The sequence below is a fragment of the Onychomys torridus genome, chromosome 14 (genome assembly GCF_903995425.1).
Source record: "Onychomys torridus chromosome 14, mOncTor1.1, whole genome shotgun sequence".
In the NCBI taxonomy this organism is placed as follows: Eukaryota; Metazoa; Chordata; class Mammalia; order Rodentia; family Cricetidae; genus Onychomys; species Onychomys torridus.
Window position 1 is genome coordinate 55,037,503 of NC_050456.1, and position 16,136 is coordinate 55,053,638.

General features: G+C 50.1%; 1 protein-coding gene across 1 annotated transcript in view; it reads left to right on the plus strand.

Annotated features, from left to right (window-relative positions):
* Positions 1-16,136, plus strand: part of Esrrb (estrogen related receptor beta) — a 105,574-nt gene that overhangs the window by 72,802 nt on the left and 16,636 nt on the right. Inside the window, 1 exon segment of the mRNA XM_036206169.1 lies at positions 505-621. Coding sequence (XP_036062062.1) covers positions 505-621 — 117 coding nt within the window.

Sequence of the window (16,136 nt, forward strand, 5' to 3'; positions counted from 1 at the left end):
TAGAGATTTCCTCAAAGTCGGGAACTAGGTGGCCTGGCCCGCAGTGGGAGGCAGAGTCCACGCCCTGCCACGGTGTTCCCCCCCCCCCCAGCTTTTCCTAGTGACAGGTGCAGGTTGGCAGCTGGAAGAGCTGGGGTGGTCTGTGCTGATGTCCAGCTCAGCACCGTGGCTGGTTCTCCTGGCATCAAACGCTGTCTCAGCATATTTTGATGTCACCCTCTTACCCCCCATCCAGTGGTTGTGAGAGAAGCATTCTCAGAAGAATGAATTTTTCCTCCCCCGGTGGCTGATGGGTCTGCCCAGCTCCCAGGCTGGAATGGGCATGGGAGAGAATTTGACGCATGGGGGGGTCGTCATTCAGAGTCCCTGCTTCTAGCAGTACTTCCGTTTGCAACCCTGGGTGGGGCACGTCAGCTCTGGCCAGCTAATCCCCAGTCAGCCTAAGGGGTTTGGGGTCCGGGATGGACAGACAGCAGGCACCTGGCAACCCTCTCTGTGTTACAGGCAACATCGAATACAGCTGTCCGGCCACCAACGAGTGTGAGATCACCAAACGAAGACGGAAGTCCTGCCAGGCCTGCCGCTTCATGAAATGCCTCAAAGTGGGGATGCAGAAGGAAGGTAAGAGGCCCCCCAGCCAACTGTCCAGGCCAGGGATCTGCTTGGTTTGTCATGGTGGGGAGTGTTAGGCCTGTGCGAGGATTCCTACAGGCCCAGGGCCTCCTCAAGGGGTGTGTGTGCCTGCACACTTGGGGCTATATTGTCTCGTATGATGGCTGCCGTGCCATGTGGGCTAGAAAGGTAGAAGTCGGGAGGTGCTGAGGATCCTATTTGGAGCCTCAGCTGGTAGCTTGTCACCAGGGAAGTTCTCAATTGGGCTAGGACTTCCCCTTCCCCCATCTTGGCAGGTGGACTTAGAACTCTTGGTGCTCCCTTGGGTTTGGGGGATGGGTAATGACACACTCCTGGTTTGTGAGTAGTGGTCCTTGCTTCTGATGGAGTTCAGTGCATGTCTCTTGCCTGGTAAGTGTTTCCCCACCCACCCCTGTTTCTCTTCTATCTTTGCTTCTGGTTCTGCCCCCTGTTACCTTTTCCTCTAGAGTCATTTGGTGTATTAGGTTTCCATTGGGTGTAATAGTCGGAAGTCATAAGCACCAACTGGGCTGTTTTTAGTTCCATCAAAAGGTGTGTTTTTTTTTAAATCTCTTGGCCATTTGGCTTTTAATTTTTATGTATGTGTGAGTTTCTACATGTATATATGTGTATACCTGGTGCCCTTGGCTGTCAGAAAAAGGCATGTGATCCCCTGGAAGTAGTTGTAAGTTGCCATGTGGGTGCTCGAAACGGAAACCCCGGTCCTAGATTGAATTGACTAAAGCATGATGATAATAACATCGTCGCATATTGTACGTCTTTTTTACTTTGAAAGTGGCCACTGGGAAGTGTGAGATGGGGCTCATCATGTGGAAGGCTGTGGAAGGGTCATTCTTCACCACTTATGTGGATCTACCTGGTTTGAATCTTGTTCAGTTCCATTTTGGGAATAGGCCTTGTGTGTGTGTGTGTTTGTGAGTTTTAAGTTTCACATACACACACCACTGTATGTGCACCTGTGACTCCCTCAGAGATCCAGTGCAAATTCTTATGGACCAGCTTCTGCACCTTAATCCTTCATGATGCAGAAGGAAACAGGAAGTTTATGGGGATAAGGAGCAAGACAAGCTAAGGAGAGGACAAAGACTGTTTGGGGTGCATTCTTCCTTGGGAAGGACAAGGTGGGGTTGCTGGTCTCCCAAACCTAGCTCAGCCTTTGGCAGGGCCGGAGCTTTCCCCACCCTCTGTCCCCCTCCTCTGTGCCTGCTTGGAAATGTCCACCCCTGAGCTGTTTGCCTGTGAAAGAGCTTGGATGGGGCTTGGGAATATTCTGAGTGGTTCGTCTCCTCACCTGGGACTAGTTACCATCTGCATCTATGAAGCAGCAATTAGGGCAGCTTCCAGCCATCTCTTGGGTCTGCAGTGCACTGGGCTGTAAGGTCCTGTCTTGGATCCAGGTCTGCTGCCTTGATGAAACACCATGCCCATAAGCAATGTGGGGAGGAAATGGTTTATTTGACTTAGAATTTACATCACTGTTCATCACTGAAGGAAGTCAGAACAGGAACTCAAACAGGACAGGAACCTGGAGGCAGGAACTGAGCTGAGGCCACGGAGGGGTGCTGCTGACTGGCTTGCTCTCCATGGCTTGCTCAGGCCTGCTTTATTACAGAACCCAGGACCACCAGCCTGGGGATGGCATCACCTACAAGGGACTGTGCCCTCCCCCATTCATCGCTAGTTAAGAAAATGCCCTGCAGCCTTGCCTATAGCCCGGTTTTATGGAGGCATTTTCTTAATTGAGGTTCCATCCTCTCAGATTGAAGGGGTTCAACTCTCCCACTCTCATAACTGAATCTAGATTTCAGTTCTCTGAGAAGGGCAAAACAGGCATCTCTCCCCATCGAGTGCTGTTTATCCACAATACCTTTACATTCAGGGACAAGGAAGAGGACAAACAGAAGGTCTAAGTCAGTCAGCCTCGCAGTATCTCAAGGACAAGCCCTGCAGCCCCCTTCTGAGTCACAAGCTTGTGCAAGTATGTCCAAAAATGATAAGACTCCACCTCAGCCAATTAAAAGTACACTAATGCTTAAAAGGAGCCTGCACGCTCCTCTCGGGGTCCCCATCATTTTGTACAAGCGTTGACCCCTGCAGGCTGGAATATTAATAAATGCTTTTTTGCTTTTACATACTATTGGAGTCCTTGGACCCTTACAGGATCACTTTAACTTGTATCAAGTTGACATCAAACTGCCCGGCACAAATCCCTTTTTCATGTGTGGTTTCTTAACCCCTTTGGGGATGTGCCAGCTGCTGTTTAGGGGCTCCGTGGAGGAAACAGCCTCTTGGCTTGAAATGGGCTATGCTGGGCCTGCTGTATGTAAAACCATGTTTCCTTCTGATGTCCAGTTTTGGTCTCGGTTGTGTGTAGGTGTGACCAAGATAGAGAGGTTGGACTAGGTCCCCTGCCTCCCTCACCAGGCTCTTTCGGTTGCTGAGTGTCCTGGTGTTCTCAGATGAGGAGCCCCACAGAGGTATGCCTGCTTGGTCTCCTTAGCCCTTGGTGCTGGGAACCTGAGGGTGTCTAGGCTTTGAGGAGACTCCTTCCTCCTAAGCCCCAGAGATGGAACTGCTGCCGCCTTGTTCTGGAAGCTGAGGGAGACACCAGGTCAGACTGGAGCCCACTGTGCAGAGACTCCCTGGCTGTTTTCTCGAACTCAGGGAATCAGAGGGAAAGGCAACCCTTTACCGTGATAATCGGGGCCTGCAGGGGCTGGAGTGAGGTGCCTGCCCCACCTTCAGCCACCCTCTAGCTTGACAGGATCAGGGCCCAGATCTGGATCTTCCTGTCCCATGCTCTCCCCCACACACTCTGCATGACAGGCAAGGGATGGGTGTGTGTGTGTGGCTGGGGCGGGGGAGTACCAGTCAATCCCCAGACAGTCGCAATGCGCAGGATTCTCTTTAAGGGTTATCTAGCACTGGGAAAGAGGAGGGCACTTTCTAGTGGTCCCCAGAAAGGCTCTCACCCATGACAGGAAAGGCATGACTAAACACACTGAAGGGCAGTGGTGGGACATCCCTAGACTGGTTCCTGGAAGAGAAGCCAGTAGATGATGGGCGTCTCCAGTGGCAGGAGAAGGGTGCAGTGATCCCCAGAGTTGCCTCACCTCCAGGACTGGCTCCCCCTATGTCAGCCAGATATCCCCAGGCTGATGATGTACTGATCCTGATGCAGCTATTAGGGAGCTTTGCCAGAAGGAGGAAGGGACAGGACACACACCACCTTACCTCCAGTGCTGGCAAGGACTGAAAGGGAAAAAAAAGGACAGGAAACCTCCTGAGTGTGGGTGAAGCTGAGCTCCTAGCTCAGAATGCATCCCCACAGAGCTCTGTGGTACCTGGCATCAGAAGCTCCGTGGGGAACAGCCTCCGGGAGGAGCTGGCTGCCTGCAGGCGTCTGGGTCCCTGCCAGGTAGAGCTCTTGGCGGCCATCCTGACTCCTGCTTTTGTTTGGGTGTCCCTTGTGATGATGAGTACAAGGTCTGGTCCCCAGGGCCAGCCCCGCCCCTCCCCTTGTCCCCTCCTTGTCTGCCCTCCCCCCATCTTCCTCAGTCTCTGACTTGATTCTGGAAACAACCTCACTCTTCCTGGTGCCCCTTCCTGTGTTAGGGTCTCACAGTTGGCTGGGCAGCGCCAGGGGTTCCTGAGTCTTAAAGGGAAACAGGGAGTGTGAATACTCTTTTCCTCCTGACTACGTGTCAGGACCTCATGTACCCTCTTCTCCCTAGCAACTCAAGATGTCTCCAATAGCTGTTTCTTAATAGTAAAATGGTCCATGACACTGATCCATGATTTAGGGGCTCCGGCCATGACTAGGGATGAAGTCAGGTGTGTGGTGTCCTCCGACTCACGATCAAAGCATGTCAGATGCTTCAAGTGGTTGGAGACTGATCTTGTTTTCCACATGGCTTCCTTTGGCTTTGTCCTATCTATCCTGGGATGACCGGAGCGGTCAGTGGCTGAAAGGCAGCGTCCCCGCCTGCGTCTTTATGCAGATGTATTGTATGACAACTCACATTTTTAGGGAAAGTCATCCTTTTCTCTGGGTGCAAAATCGAATGCAAAATCTGATGTGGGTTCAGAGCTGGTGACTGGCATTCTCTTTGTGGTTCTCATACTTAGTGCTCCCTGAACCTCCTTCCTTTAACTCCTTCAAGACCTGTTGTTCATTACCAGGTAAAGGTGAGGACCCAGAGGGACAGCTGGGACATTTGCCTTAGTGTGTCAGCAGCTCTATGGCAACATTCAGCTCGTGTTATATACTCACTCAGGTTCACACGTCTTTTCTACAGCTGCCCACTGAGTCGCGTGAAGCAGCCTAGACCCATTGACCTTCCTGAATTGTTGGTGGGACTCCAAGGAGGTGGCATTACATTAGGCTGATCCTCTCTGAGTCTGGAATCTGAATGGAATGAGATGGTCCCTGGCATCTCAGCTGTGGACTGATTCAGTCTCCAGACCAGAAAGCCCACTTGCTGCATCTATATAGTGCCCCCAGTCTTTAGTTCGGCTCTGGGACTTGAATACTTCACCCTAGCCAGCTTGTCCCCTACCCACCCCACCCTTCTCCTCTTCTGATTCACCCTCCCTCCAGCCACTCCTGCTGTCCCCCCTTGCTCAGCCCTGCCTGCCTCTTCCCAAGTGTTTTCTGAAAGATACTTGATTTCAGTGAGAGCTGGACTGACGGCCACGCAATATGCTTTCACTCTCTTCATGCATGTTGGGAAAGCAGAAAGCTTCCCTAGGGATTCTGGGTAATTGGGTTAGTGGCCAGCTCACGTCAGGAAATTAAAAGGAGGCCCTGATCAGGTTCCTGCTGCATGGGATCTAATGGTTTTGTATTTATAGAGTGCTCTGCCTCTAGCCCATGCCAGAAATACCACTTTTCTGGTCTTGTGAATGAAGGAAGAGAAATTCTCTTGCTTTTCCAAAGTACATTAATGTTTTGAAACAAACCAACTCTCCAGCATGTCAGAGGACAGCATTGAGCTACTCTCTAGCCTGTATACCTGTGTGTCCCACCCACCCCTCTTGATAGTTCACAAGATCTTCCCAAAGCCTCCTGAAATACTCAGGTGCACTGACCCCTGGCTGGACAAGTGTTGATTGAATACAGACAGCTGCTTCTGGCTGTGTTGAATTCTTAATACGGTTCACTCCAGGCATTCGACACCAGAGCATTGGGTCACAGGTTCAGCCCATCTGGTCAGACCCCCACTTGACCATTTAGCAGCTCCCTGGGAAAGCTACTTAAGCCTTCATAAACTTCACTTTCCTCCCGGAAAATGCCACTCAGAGTAGTGGACATAGCCATCTTGTTCTCCCCTTCTCCAGGGATGTCTCTGGGCTTCTACCATGATGTCTTATGTTGATCATTGATTAGAGACAGTCTTCACGTAATAGCATTGATGTTTGTTTCATTTTCTTTGTGACCGGTAGGTAACTGCATTTATGGGGCACAGTGTGGTGCTTTGCTTTATATGTTATAGGAAGATTCAGTCAAGTTATCGGACATACCGTCACCAGTCTATTTGTTTGGTGGTCTGTGGTGAGAACTGCAATTCTGTATTAGTCTGGACATCTACGGTGCATCGTTTTGTTCAGTGGGGCACAGATTTAGCCTTCCTAGCTCATGGGGCTCTCTTTGATTCGCATCTCCCCTTTCCTAAAGCCCCTAAAGGGGATTTCCCTTCTGTGACCCGGAAAGCAGCCCTTTGGGGTCCCCCATCACCTGTCTGTCCATACTTAGCTGATGGTCTTGCTTCATATTGTCTTGGAAATGAAAACAGTAACATAGAAAATTTTTCAATTAATTAATTGTAGGGCTGAGATCAAACCCAGGGCCACACATATACCAGGTGAGTGCTCTACCTATTGGAGCTAGAACCCCAGCCCTCGGCCGGGGTCTCACTAAGTCACTTGAGCAGGTCTTGAACTGTGTGACTCTCTCTGCCCTGGCCACCAGGGATGCCACCAGGCTGGGCCAAGTAGAAGGTGTTTTTATTCCTCCCAGTTGGTGAGTACATCCTGTGCCTCAGTCCCTTGTGGCGATTGCGTGATTCTCTTTATTCAGAATGTAGTAGTTCAAAGGTCGCTGGCTGTTGAGGACAGGGTAGCAGCTCTGCCATCTCAGCCTGTGACCGACTAGGTTCACGACCCCAGTTCTCACGGCTAGCCAGGACAAGGGGTCCTTTCATTCACAGGCTTTCGGTAGAGCCGAATCACGTGGGCACCCCACTCAGTGAAAGAGGGGGGGGGGCGGGGGGGCGGCGCTTTTTTCAGCTGGGATGCTGTGGGCTTGGCGGAAATGCTGTTGGTATGGAAGAAGGGAATGTAGAGGACACACATCTTCAAAAATATTTTCTTAACATTTCTTTCTTTAGTATGTGAGTGCAAATGTGAGTGTGCATGGAGGTCAGAGGTCAGCTTTTGGGAGTCAGTCCTTTCCTTCCCATATGTGGGGCCCCGGGACTGACTGAACTCAGGTTGTCAGGTTGGAGGGTGGGCACGTTTACCTGCTGAGCCGTCTAAGAAGCCCAGGACAGGTGTGGTTGAGAGCCCGTGCTAAACAGGAATATTGGCACCTCCACCAAAGTAAGGCAGAAAGCACTGTTCAAGGTCCCCGAATCATCCCCACTTTTCATTTTGTTTTTCTCCATTCTTGGAGGGAACCATTTGCCTGGCTTTTGTGTTATTTTCTCTTTGCCTGTTCATAGGTTCATCATTGAGGGTTTTTGTTTGTTTGTTGAGATGGGGTTTCTTTCATTTTGTATCTCAGGGTGACCCGAGCTCTCAGCCCTCTTCCTGCCTCCGTTTCTTGAAGGCTGGAATTACAGGGAGGAGCCGTCAAACTTAGCTTCTAGTTTTATTTGTCTATCTTGTCTTCTAGTTTTTAATGAAATTATGCTTGTGAGGTTTTGTTTTTGTTTTTGGTGGGAGGGATTGTTTGGTTTTTCAAGACAGAATCTCACTTTGCTGGAATCTGCTTATGAGGTATTTTTTGTTTTTTGTTTAAGATTTTTAATCATTTATGTGTGCTAGGTATAGTGACACGTGGCCTTTAATCCCACACTTGGGAGGTAGAGGCAGACTGGTGAGGCTAGCCTGGTTTGCATAGTGAGTTTCTGGACAGCCTGAGACCCTGCCTCAAAAACAAAACAAAACAATTTATGTGTGTGTGTGTCTGTGTGCTACGTGTTCATGGGTACCATTGTAAGCCGGAAGAGGGCATTGGATTCCCTGGAGCTGGACTTACAGGCAGCTGTGAGCCCCCTGACACAGCTGCTGGGATCCGAACTCGGGTCCTCTGGAAGAGCAGCAGGTGCTCCTAACAGCTAAGGCACCTCTCCAAACCTAGGATTCTGGACCACAGTAATCAGTAGCTCTGAAGTGGATGCTGGTTCTTGCATAGTTTGTTTATTTTCCATTTCTTCAACATAGGAGCCAGTAAAAATCATGTTTTGCAGACCATAAGTACTCAGCCCCACTGATATAATGATAAGTTGGGCCGTGTTTCAGAGGTCAGAGGCTGGACTTGGCCCTTGAATGGGAGTCTACTAATTCCTTTCCTTCTCTACCACTGATGGGTGCCTTGGGGGCTTGTGGGCTCTTGCTGTCAAGGGAGTATTGCACTTAATGCTTGTTTCCCAGATGCACATGCGCAAGAGTTATTAGCACCCGGGAGAAGGGTTTGGAATAGGTGTCTTCAGCTCAGAGTGTGTGTGTGTGTGTGTGTGTGTGTAGTATGTAGTATGTATATAGGCACCAGTGCACAAGCCAGAAAAGGACACTGGCTATCTTGCTTTATCCCTCTAGGCAGACCCTTGCAAGCTGCAGTGGTCTAACTATCTGTCTGCCTCACACAGTGCTATGTTAGAAGCCACAGTAGCTTTTTACATGGGTGCTGAATATTTTTGAACCCGGGTCCTCATATCTGTGCAGCATAGTACTCCTAACCACCAGGCTGTCAACCCAGCCCCCAAACCCGATTTTATATGGACATGAAGGTTGAACCCAGAGCTTCTCATGTACCAGACAATCACTTACAGATTTTAATAATATATGTATTTTAGTTTTAATTATGTACATGTAGGAGGAGCAGGGTCTATTTATGTGAGCCTAGATGCCCATGGAGGTCAGAAGGTGGCACTGGATCCCCTGAAGCTGGAATTATAGGTGGGTTGTGAGCCACTAGGACATGGGTACTGGGAACCGAACTCGGGTCCGCTGGAAGAGCAGTAAGCACTGCTAACAGCCAAGCCATTTCCCCACAGCCCTGGGGAGTTTAATGTTGGACTTCTTCTTTTTAGATGTTTGTTTGGTTTTGGAGACAGGTTCTTGCCTTGTAGTGATGGCTGACCTTGAACTCATGGCCTCCCTCCTGCCTTAGCCCTGAGTGCTGTGTTTTGGTTTGTTTGGTTTGGTTTTTCAAGACAGGGTTTCTCTGTGTAGCTCTGGCTGTCCTGGGTCTCACTCCATAAGACCAGGCTGGCCCCAAACTCATAGGGATCCACCTGCCTCTGCCTCCCCAGTGCTGGGATTAAAGGTGTGCACCACCACCGCCCGGAGTTTTAAGCATGGAACACCACACCTGCATCATTTTTCTTTATTTTCTTGAGGCAGGGGCTCACTGTTGAGTGATGCTTGCCGTTCCTCTCCACAGTCAAGACTGGTCCAAAGAAGTGTCATCTTTTTATGGACCCGGACAGTAACCTAAGTAGATCTCCCTGGCCCTGTTCCTTCTCAGCCCTGATGCAGCCAGAGAACTCTTTGTTTGTTTGTTTGTTTGTTTGTTTGAGACAGGCTCTCACTGGCTGGCCTGGAACTCTGTGTGGACCAGGCTGGCCTGGAGCTCAGACATCCACCTGCCTCTGCCTTCTTCTAAGAGTTGGGTTTATTGATGTGTGCCACCTCGCCCAGTTCAGAAGTCTTTTAAAAGCCACCGTGAGAGTTTGTCTTTTGTTTTCTACCTTCTTGAAGTTCTCCGTGGCACTTAGAAAAACGCTGGAACATCTGACTGCGGGTTCAGGTCTGCTCTGAGACTCCGCCATCATCTCCACCGCCCTGTCCTGTCTGCATTCCCGTCCGTTCAGCTCCAGCCTCATCAGCTTGCTTGCAGTCTCCAAGCATGGCAGACGTAATTCTCACCTCAGGGATTCCAGACAGTGCCCTCTCTCGGAGCGCGTGCCTGAAGGCAGGCTTCTCGTCCTTTCGGCCCGCCTGTAGATGAGATCTCCCCCAACACTTGCTCTCAGAGCCTCCTGTGGACCTTGTCATCGAACTTCTCCCACTCAGGAAATGACCTTGTCTGTTTATTTATGCACTTGGCTTATTTTGGGTACTCTGCCATCGCTAACACCCTGGTTTTTAATTCAAGAAGTAGGGTGGCAAATTGCCTCTCCATTGGACTGTCAGCTCCAGGGTGGTATTGCGGCAGAGCGCATGATTGAAAGGCCCCGGTGGAGTATCTGAGACCAGCAGGCTGTGGTGGCATGATTGATTCGCAGTGTCTATCGCAGGCAAGGAAATGGAAAGTGGTGGCCCCGGTGACAGGACCTGCCATGCTTGATCTGGCCCAGCTGTGCTTCAGTGGCTTTCCTAGGGCCACCCATCAAGGACATGACAGAGCTGGGTGGAGTGTAGGCTCCTTGTAGGAAGCTGGTCCTGCCTTCAGGATGGGTTCCTTGCCCAGCAGAAGCCTGCAGTCCCTCCCCAGCAAGAATGGAGTCGAGTAGGGCCTGGCTGGACTGATTCTTCCCTGTTGGGGGTAGTTTTAGACCTCGGCTGTGGGAATGCAGGGAGAACACAGGCGAAATGTCCTTATTAGTGTGTTGCCGTGGGCCAGGAGGATCTCGAGGATGGAAGAGTGACAGTAGACCCCTGCTTCCCAGAATACTGGGGTTCCTCTAACCATTCAGGCACCCCAAGTCTATAAGCAGTTGGCAGGAGCCTAGGACTATGAGGTAGAGGGTTTGTTTGTTTTTTGTTTTTATCCACTAGGAGATCCCTCCTCCCCCACCAGCCTCTCCCAACTCTCTATCACCAGGTGGACTGGTTGGTTTTGTCAACTTGACACAAATCTGGACATAGCTGGAAAGAGGGAGTCTTCATTGAGAAAATGTCTCCATCATATTGATCTGTAGGCAAGTCTGTGGATGTATCGTCTTACTGTTTATATAGGAGCACTCAGCCCACCGTGAGTGGTGTCACCCCTGGGCAGTGGTCTGGGCGCTGTAAGAAAGCAGGCCGAGCAATCTGTGAGGAGCAAGCCAGTAAGCAGCACTCCTGCATGGTCTTTGCATCAGATTCCTGTCTTGAGTTCATTCCTTGGCCTCCCCCTGATGATGGACTGTATAACCTGTGAGCCAAATACGCCCTTTGCTCCCGAAGTTTCTTTATGAGTCATAGTGCTTAGCACAGCAGAAGAAAGCAAACCAGGATGCCAGGGTGATCTCCAAAAACAACAACCCCCAGGAAGAATGCTTAGAACCAAGAACTATATCATAAAGACCCAGATCCAGCATACAACCGCTGAAGAGCTTTGAAAAGGTATTTGCAAGATATTCATCTGTCAGGTGATGGTGGTGGTGGTGGTGCACGTCTTTAATCCCAGCACTTGGGAGGAAGAGACGGGAAGATCTCTGTGAGTTTGAGGCCAGCCTGGGCTACAGAGCTAGTTCTAGACAGCTAAGACTAGACAAAGAAACCCTGTCGTGTGTGTGTGTGTGTGTGTGTGTGTGTGTGTGTGTGTGTGTGTGTGTGTGTGTGTGTGTGTGTGTGTGTGTCTGTGTCTGTGTCTGTCTGTCTGTGTCTGTGTGTCTGTGTGTCTGTGTCCGTGAGAAGGCTCTAGACGAGAGGTTCTCAACCTGTGGCTCATGGCCCCCAGTGATTGAACAACTTTTTTCATGGAGTGGCTCACAAAATGGGGTGGCCCAAGACCATCAGAAAATACAGATATTTATGTTAATGGATCACAACAGTAGCAAAATGACAGTTACGAAGTAGCAACAGAAATAATGTTATGGTTGGGGGTCAGCACCACACAGGGAACTGTATTAAAGGGTCGCAGCACTAGGAAGATTGAGAACCACTGTTCTAGACAGTGTATGACCCCAGAGACCCCAGGCTCAGAGCCTTCGAGGAGCGAGTCCTCCATTCTGAGCCGTTCCCTTCCTGGCAGACCGTCCTCATCATGCAGGACACTTGGTCAACCCCAAATCCAGATGCAGATCCTTCCTCTGTCATTCCTAGCATTGGGGCCCCAGGTCTTGTGTGTACCAGGCTGGCCTTGAACTTCTCTGCATCCTAAAATAGCCTTGAATTTCTGACCATCTTACCTCCGCCTTCAGAGTACTGGGATTACAGGCAGATACCACCACACAGGTTTGTGCAGCATTGGATTGAACTCAAGGCTTTATGCATGCTAGGCCAGTACTCTACCATCTGAGCTACATCTCCAACCCCACTTGACCTTTCTCTTGTCCTCTGTTTTCTCCTGATGACAGCCCTGAACTCTCTCCGTCCTCAGAACTGTCAATGCAACTCAAATGTGAGATGAGCATGCTCAGCTTTGTAAGCAGAGCCCTGTTCAGTCCAGGACCTGCTCACTTCATAAAGAAGCTGAGCATGGCGGAGTCAGTGTTGCCGGTGGGTTTTGAACAGGAAAAGTCTCAACCTTGATGACCTTCACAAGGTCATCTACAAGGGATCCTTCTTGGCTTTAGTCTGGGACCAGAGTGAGGAAAGGATCCTGGCTTCTAGGCTTTTCCTCCCCGCCCCCCTGCCCTTGGTAAACCTCCCTCTGGGGCAGAGGAACACGTGATAGTGGAGGTCAGCACCAGACAGGCTTGGGGCCAGGTGCAGGACCATGCTTTAGCTAGTTATTTTTAGTGCAAATGAAAGAAACTTAAACTGGCTGCCACCCCAGTACCATCAGCTATTTTTGCTTTGAAAGACTGGGATCCCGTCCAGCCTTGGGGGAGGGGCTGCAAATGAGAAGCAAGGCAGGGGATGGGGAGGAGTGGGAAGTATTGCTCTTCCATTAAGAAAGAGTGAGAGGCCTGTTGGTGTCATGGTGACCTGATCATCAGTGCCTGATCAGGAGCCCTGATGTTCCTGCAGTGGATAGCAGAGGCCAGCAGGTGGGGCCTGGTTTGAGATGCTCCCCTCCTCCCCATGAAGCTTCTGGACCGTCTCCTGGGTCCTAAGTAGGCCCCCTGCCCGCCCTTGTCTGCCAGCCTACCATGATAAGGCTATCAAAGAAGGGTTGAGCAAGTGTGACTTAGCCAAGGCCGAAAGCTCTGTCCTTGGCCTGGACAGAGGTGGCCCCTGGGCTCCTCCTTTGCTATCATGCCTAGCAATTTGAAATTCATTTTATTTTATTTCGAGATGGGGTCTCAAACTGTAGCTAAGGCTAACCTGAAACTCACTCTAAAGCCCAGGCTAACTTGGAACTCTGCCTCAGCCCTTCAAGCACTGGGATTACAAGCAGGAAGTTCCCACACCTGCTACACATTGGGGCCTAGAGCATACTAACTCTTCATTCTGGATTCCTACCCACTCCCTCCACAGTGTCCAGCCTGTCTTCTTTGTCTGACCTTGAGAACTCCAGAAGCCTCAAAGGTAGAGCTGGACCACAGCTGTCTTTGGTGTCTGGCTCATTGCTCTCCAAATGACTGAGTAGTATACGTGTCTAGGCCACATTGGTTCACCTATGGCCTCTCATGGCCACTGAGGTTGCTCCCTGATGTGAGTTAGCTCCCATGAACTGTACTGCAGCGAACACTGGCCTGTTTCCACCTTCAGCTCTCAGGTGGGGCGAAAACCTAGGAGTAGGATTTGTGGTGATTCTGGGTAGGTTTTTTGAGAACACACACAGCATTCTATGCCGCCACCAGAATTTTACAGAAGTGTTTAAACTTTTCATTTTGAGAACGTTGAGCTACAGTTGTGAGAAAATAGAGAACGATTCCACATACCCTTCCCCAGTTCCTTTGTCACAGTGTCTTGAAAATATAATACACTATACAGCCCAGATGCTGATGTATCGTGACAGAACATCCTTAGGGATGAGATATTTTAGTAGTGGTGTTAGCATTTACTTAACACTTACTGTTTGCCATCGAAGATTTTTTCAAGTGCTCACATATTCATGACATAGGATGAAATGAGCTGTTAGCCCCGTGAGGTAGGCACCATTACCTCATCTTAGAGTCCCAGGAAGTGGAGGTGCAGAGAGGTGAAGACCCTTACCCAGTTCCACTCCAGTAGCTGGGTGTGGTTTGGTTTACCCAGCTCTGCCCCAGGCCACAGCTCATCCCTTCACCTTATGCAAGGAGCTCCCACACTTGTCCAGGTATCTAGCACTGGTCCAAACTCAAGGACCCTGTTTGCCCAGGGCTGTGAATTGCATTGACTACCAATCCTTTTTACATTCATGAGATACTGTCGAAGCATTAGATTTCTCTGTACATCCAAATGGGTTAAACAGTATCCAACAGTAGTTAAAACACAGGCCACGTGTTCTTTTGTATTTAGAGATCTGCAGTGATTTCCATATTAGCATTAGTAATACCTTTTTATGTTTGGAAAGTCTCCATGAAAGGATAGGATCTAGTAATCTCAGACCGTAACTGTAAGTTAATTAGTACTTTAATTGCATTTCCTGAGTGTGCTTTTTTGGGTATTTTGCTAACAAACCATAGACATTCTTATTTCAAGACTCTCTTTCCTCTGTCTCCCCAGTTGGTGTTTGGAAGTCACATCCCAATTTAGGAACCATTGTCCCTCATTTCCGTGGAGATGACTTTTACTGCCAGAGCTCTGGTAGCCAGTAGCTTAAGCGTCAGCAGATGAAGTTGTTTTCGATTTTTCTCTGTCCCGTGTAGCCCAGACTGGCCTTAAACTTGGATGTATAGTTAAGGATGACCTTGAAGTGTTGATCCTCCTGCCTCTGCTTCCCAAGCATTGGCTTTCTCTTCCTAGCAAGAAGCCTGGGGTGACGATTGAGAGAGGTATTCCCCTGCAGTTGAGGTTGTCAACTGCTCGACCCTTTCTTCCATGTTTTCAGTGGCCCGGGGTGGCTGCTTCACGGCTGACTGCAAGGTAGTCCTCACAAATACCAGGGAAGCTGCTAGAACAGGTAACAGAATTGTTGGGACTGGCTGGAACTTGTTGCTTCCATAAACAATCCAGAATGGGAACATGGGTAGCATGTCTAAAAGACCCACCTGCAGGCTCAAGGTGATGTACTTCTTCAACTCCGTGTCTGGTGGTGGGAGCCCTTAGGAGGGGGGCCAGCCTGTGCCACTGCGTCTGGTTTTAATGAAAACAGAAGCATCGTACTGAATGAATATAAAAACTCAATGGGACGGAAGAACAAGCACAGTTGACTGCTGTCTGCAGAGGCTTTCAGATATCCACTGTCTTTGGCCTCGAGGTACTGACAGTTCTCAGTCCAGAGCAGACTGTCGCAATAGAAACAAAGGCAGAAAAGGCGGGAAGAGACAGGAAAGGCAGGGAGAGGTGGCCCACGTTAAGGAACAGAAGGTAAAGACTGCTTGGCCTCGGAAGAAGAGTGTCCCGGAAAAATTCAGGTGCCTGAAGGATTGCCCTGGAGAACCTCAGTGTCAGCTCCAAGGCTGGGATGGAGCTTTGAAAGAACTTCATGAGGGAGGAGGGCCTGCCTTGGACAGGTGGGACAGAGGGAAGTCGAGAGAGGAGCTGTCTGAGATGAACACGTCAGCCACCCTGCTGGCCACCACAGCTCAGTACGGGGCTTGTCTGGAGCGGCCCATGGAGTGAACAGAGGGAGTCCAGAAAAGTCTGGACTTCCATGGCAGGTCTCAGGAAAAGCCATGATCCAGGAAGGCCTTCCTGGGGAGGGTCCAGAAAAGTAACTGTTTCCAGTGTCGGCTAGGAGGGCAAGGTCATTGGATTTAGAGGTTGGCACTGACTCTGTGCTGGGATTTGTGCTCCACAGAGTGAGAAGCACAGGCCCACATCCTCCACTCCAAATGATCATTACAAATCCTGACCGGTGTGGCGCATGGTGCAAGGCTGTAGGCAGTACAGAACCTCCTGCCCTGGAGAGCCCAAAGCATGATGGGAGCAGGCCTGTGGTGGCTCTGGAAGCGACTAGTGAAGTGTGTAGCTCCTGGCCCCTTAGAACCTCTTTGCCACACCCCCACCTCAAGGTCATTAAAATGTCAGGAAAGCCTGGACTCCAGCAGAGTGGGTCTGACCATTGTCTCCTCCCAAGCCCGAGGATGACACCGAAGCTTTGAACCACTTCCTCCAAGTGTCAGGAGCTACATCAGCCTGAACAGGAGCACTGGGTTCCCTGGGCTTCAGGTCAGAGGCTTCCTGGGTTTGGATTTGAACAAAAGCTTAGAAACACGGAGAACAGATGTGTTTCACACCAGTCTTTGATATGCAGTCCTTAATTCGTTCCAACCAGAGAAACTTGATGTGACTCA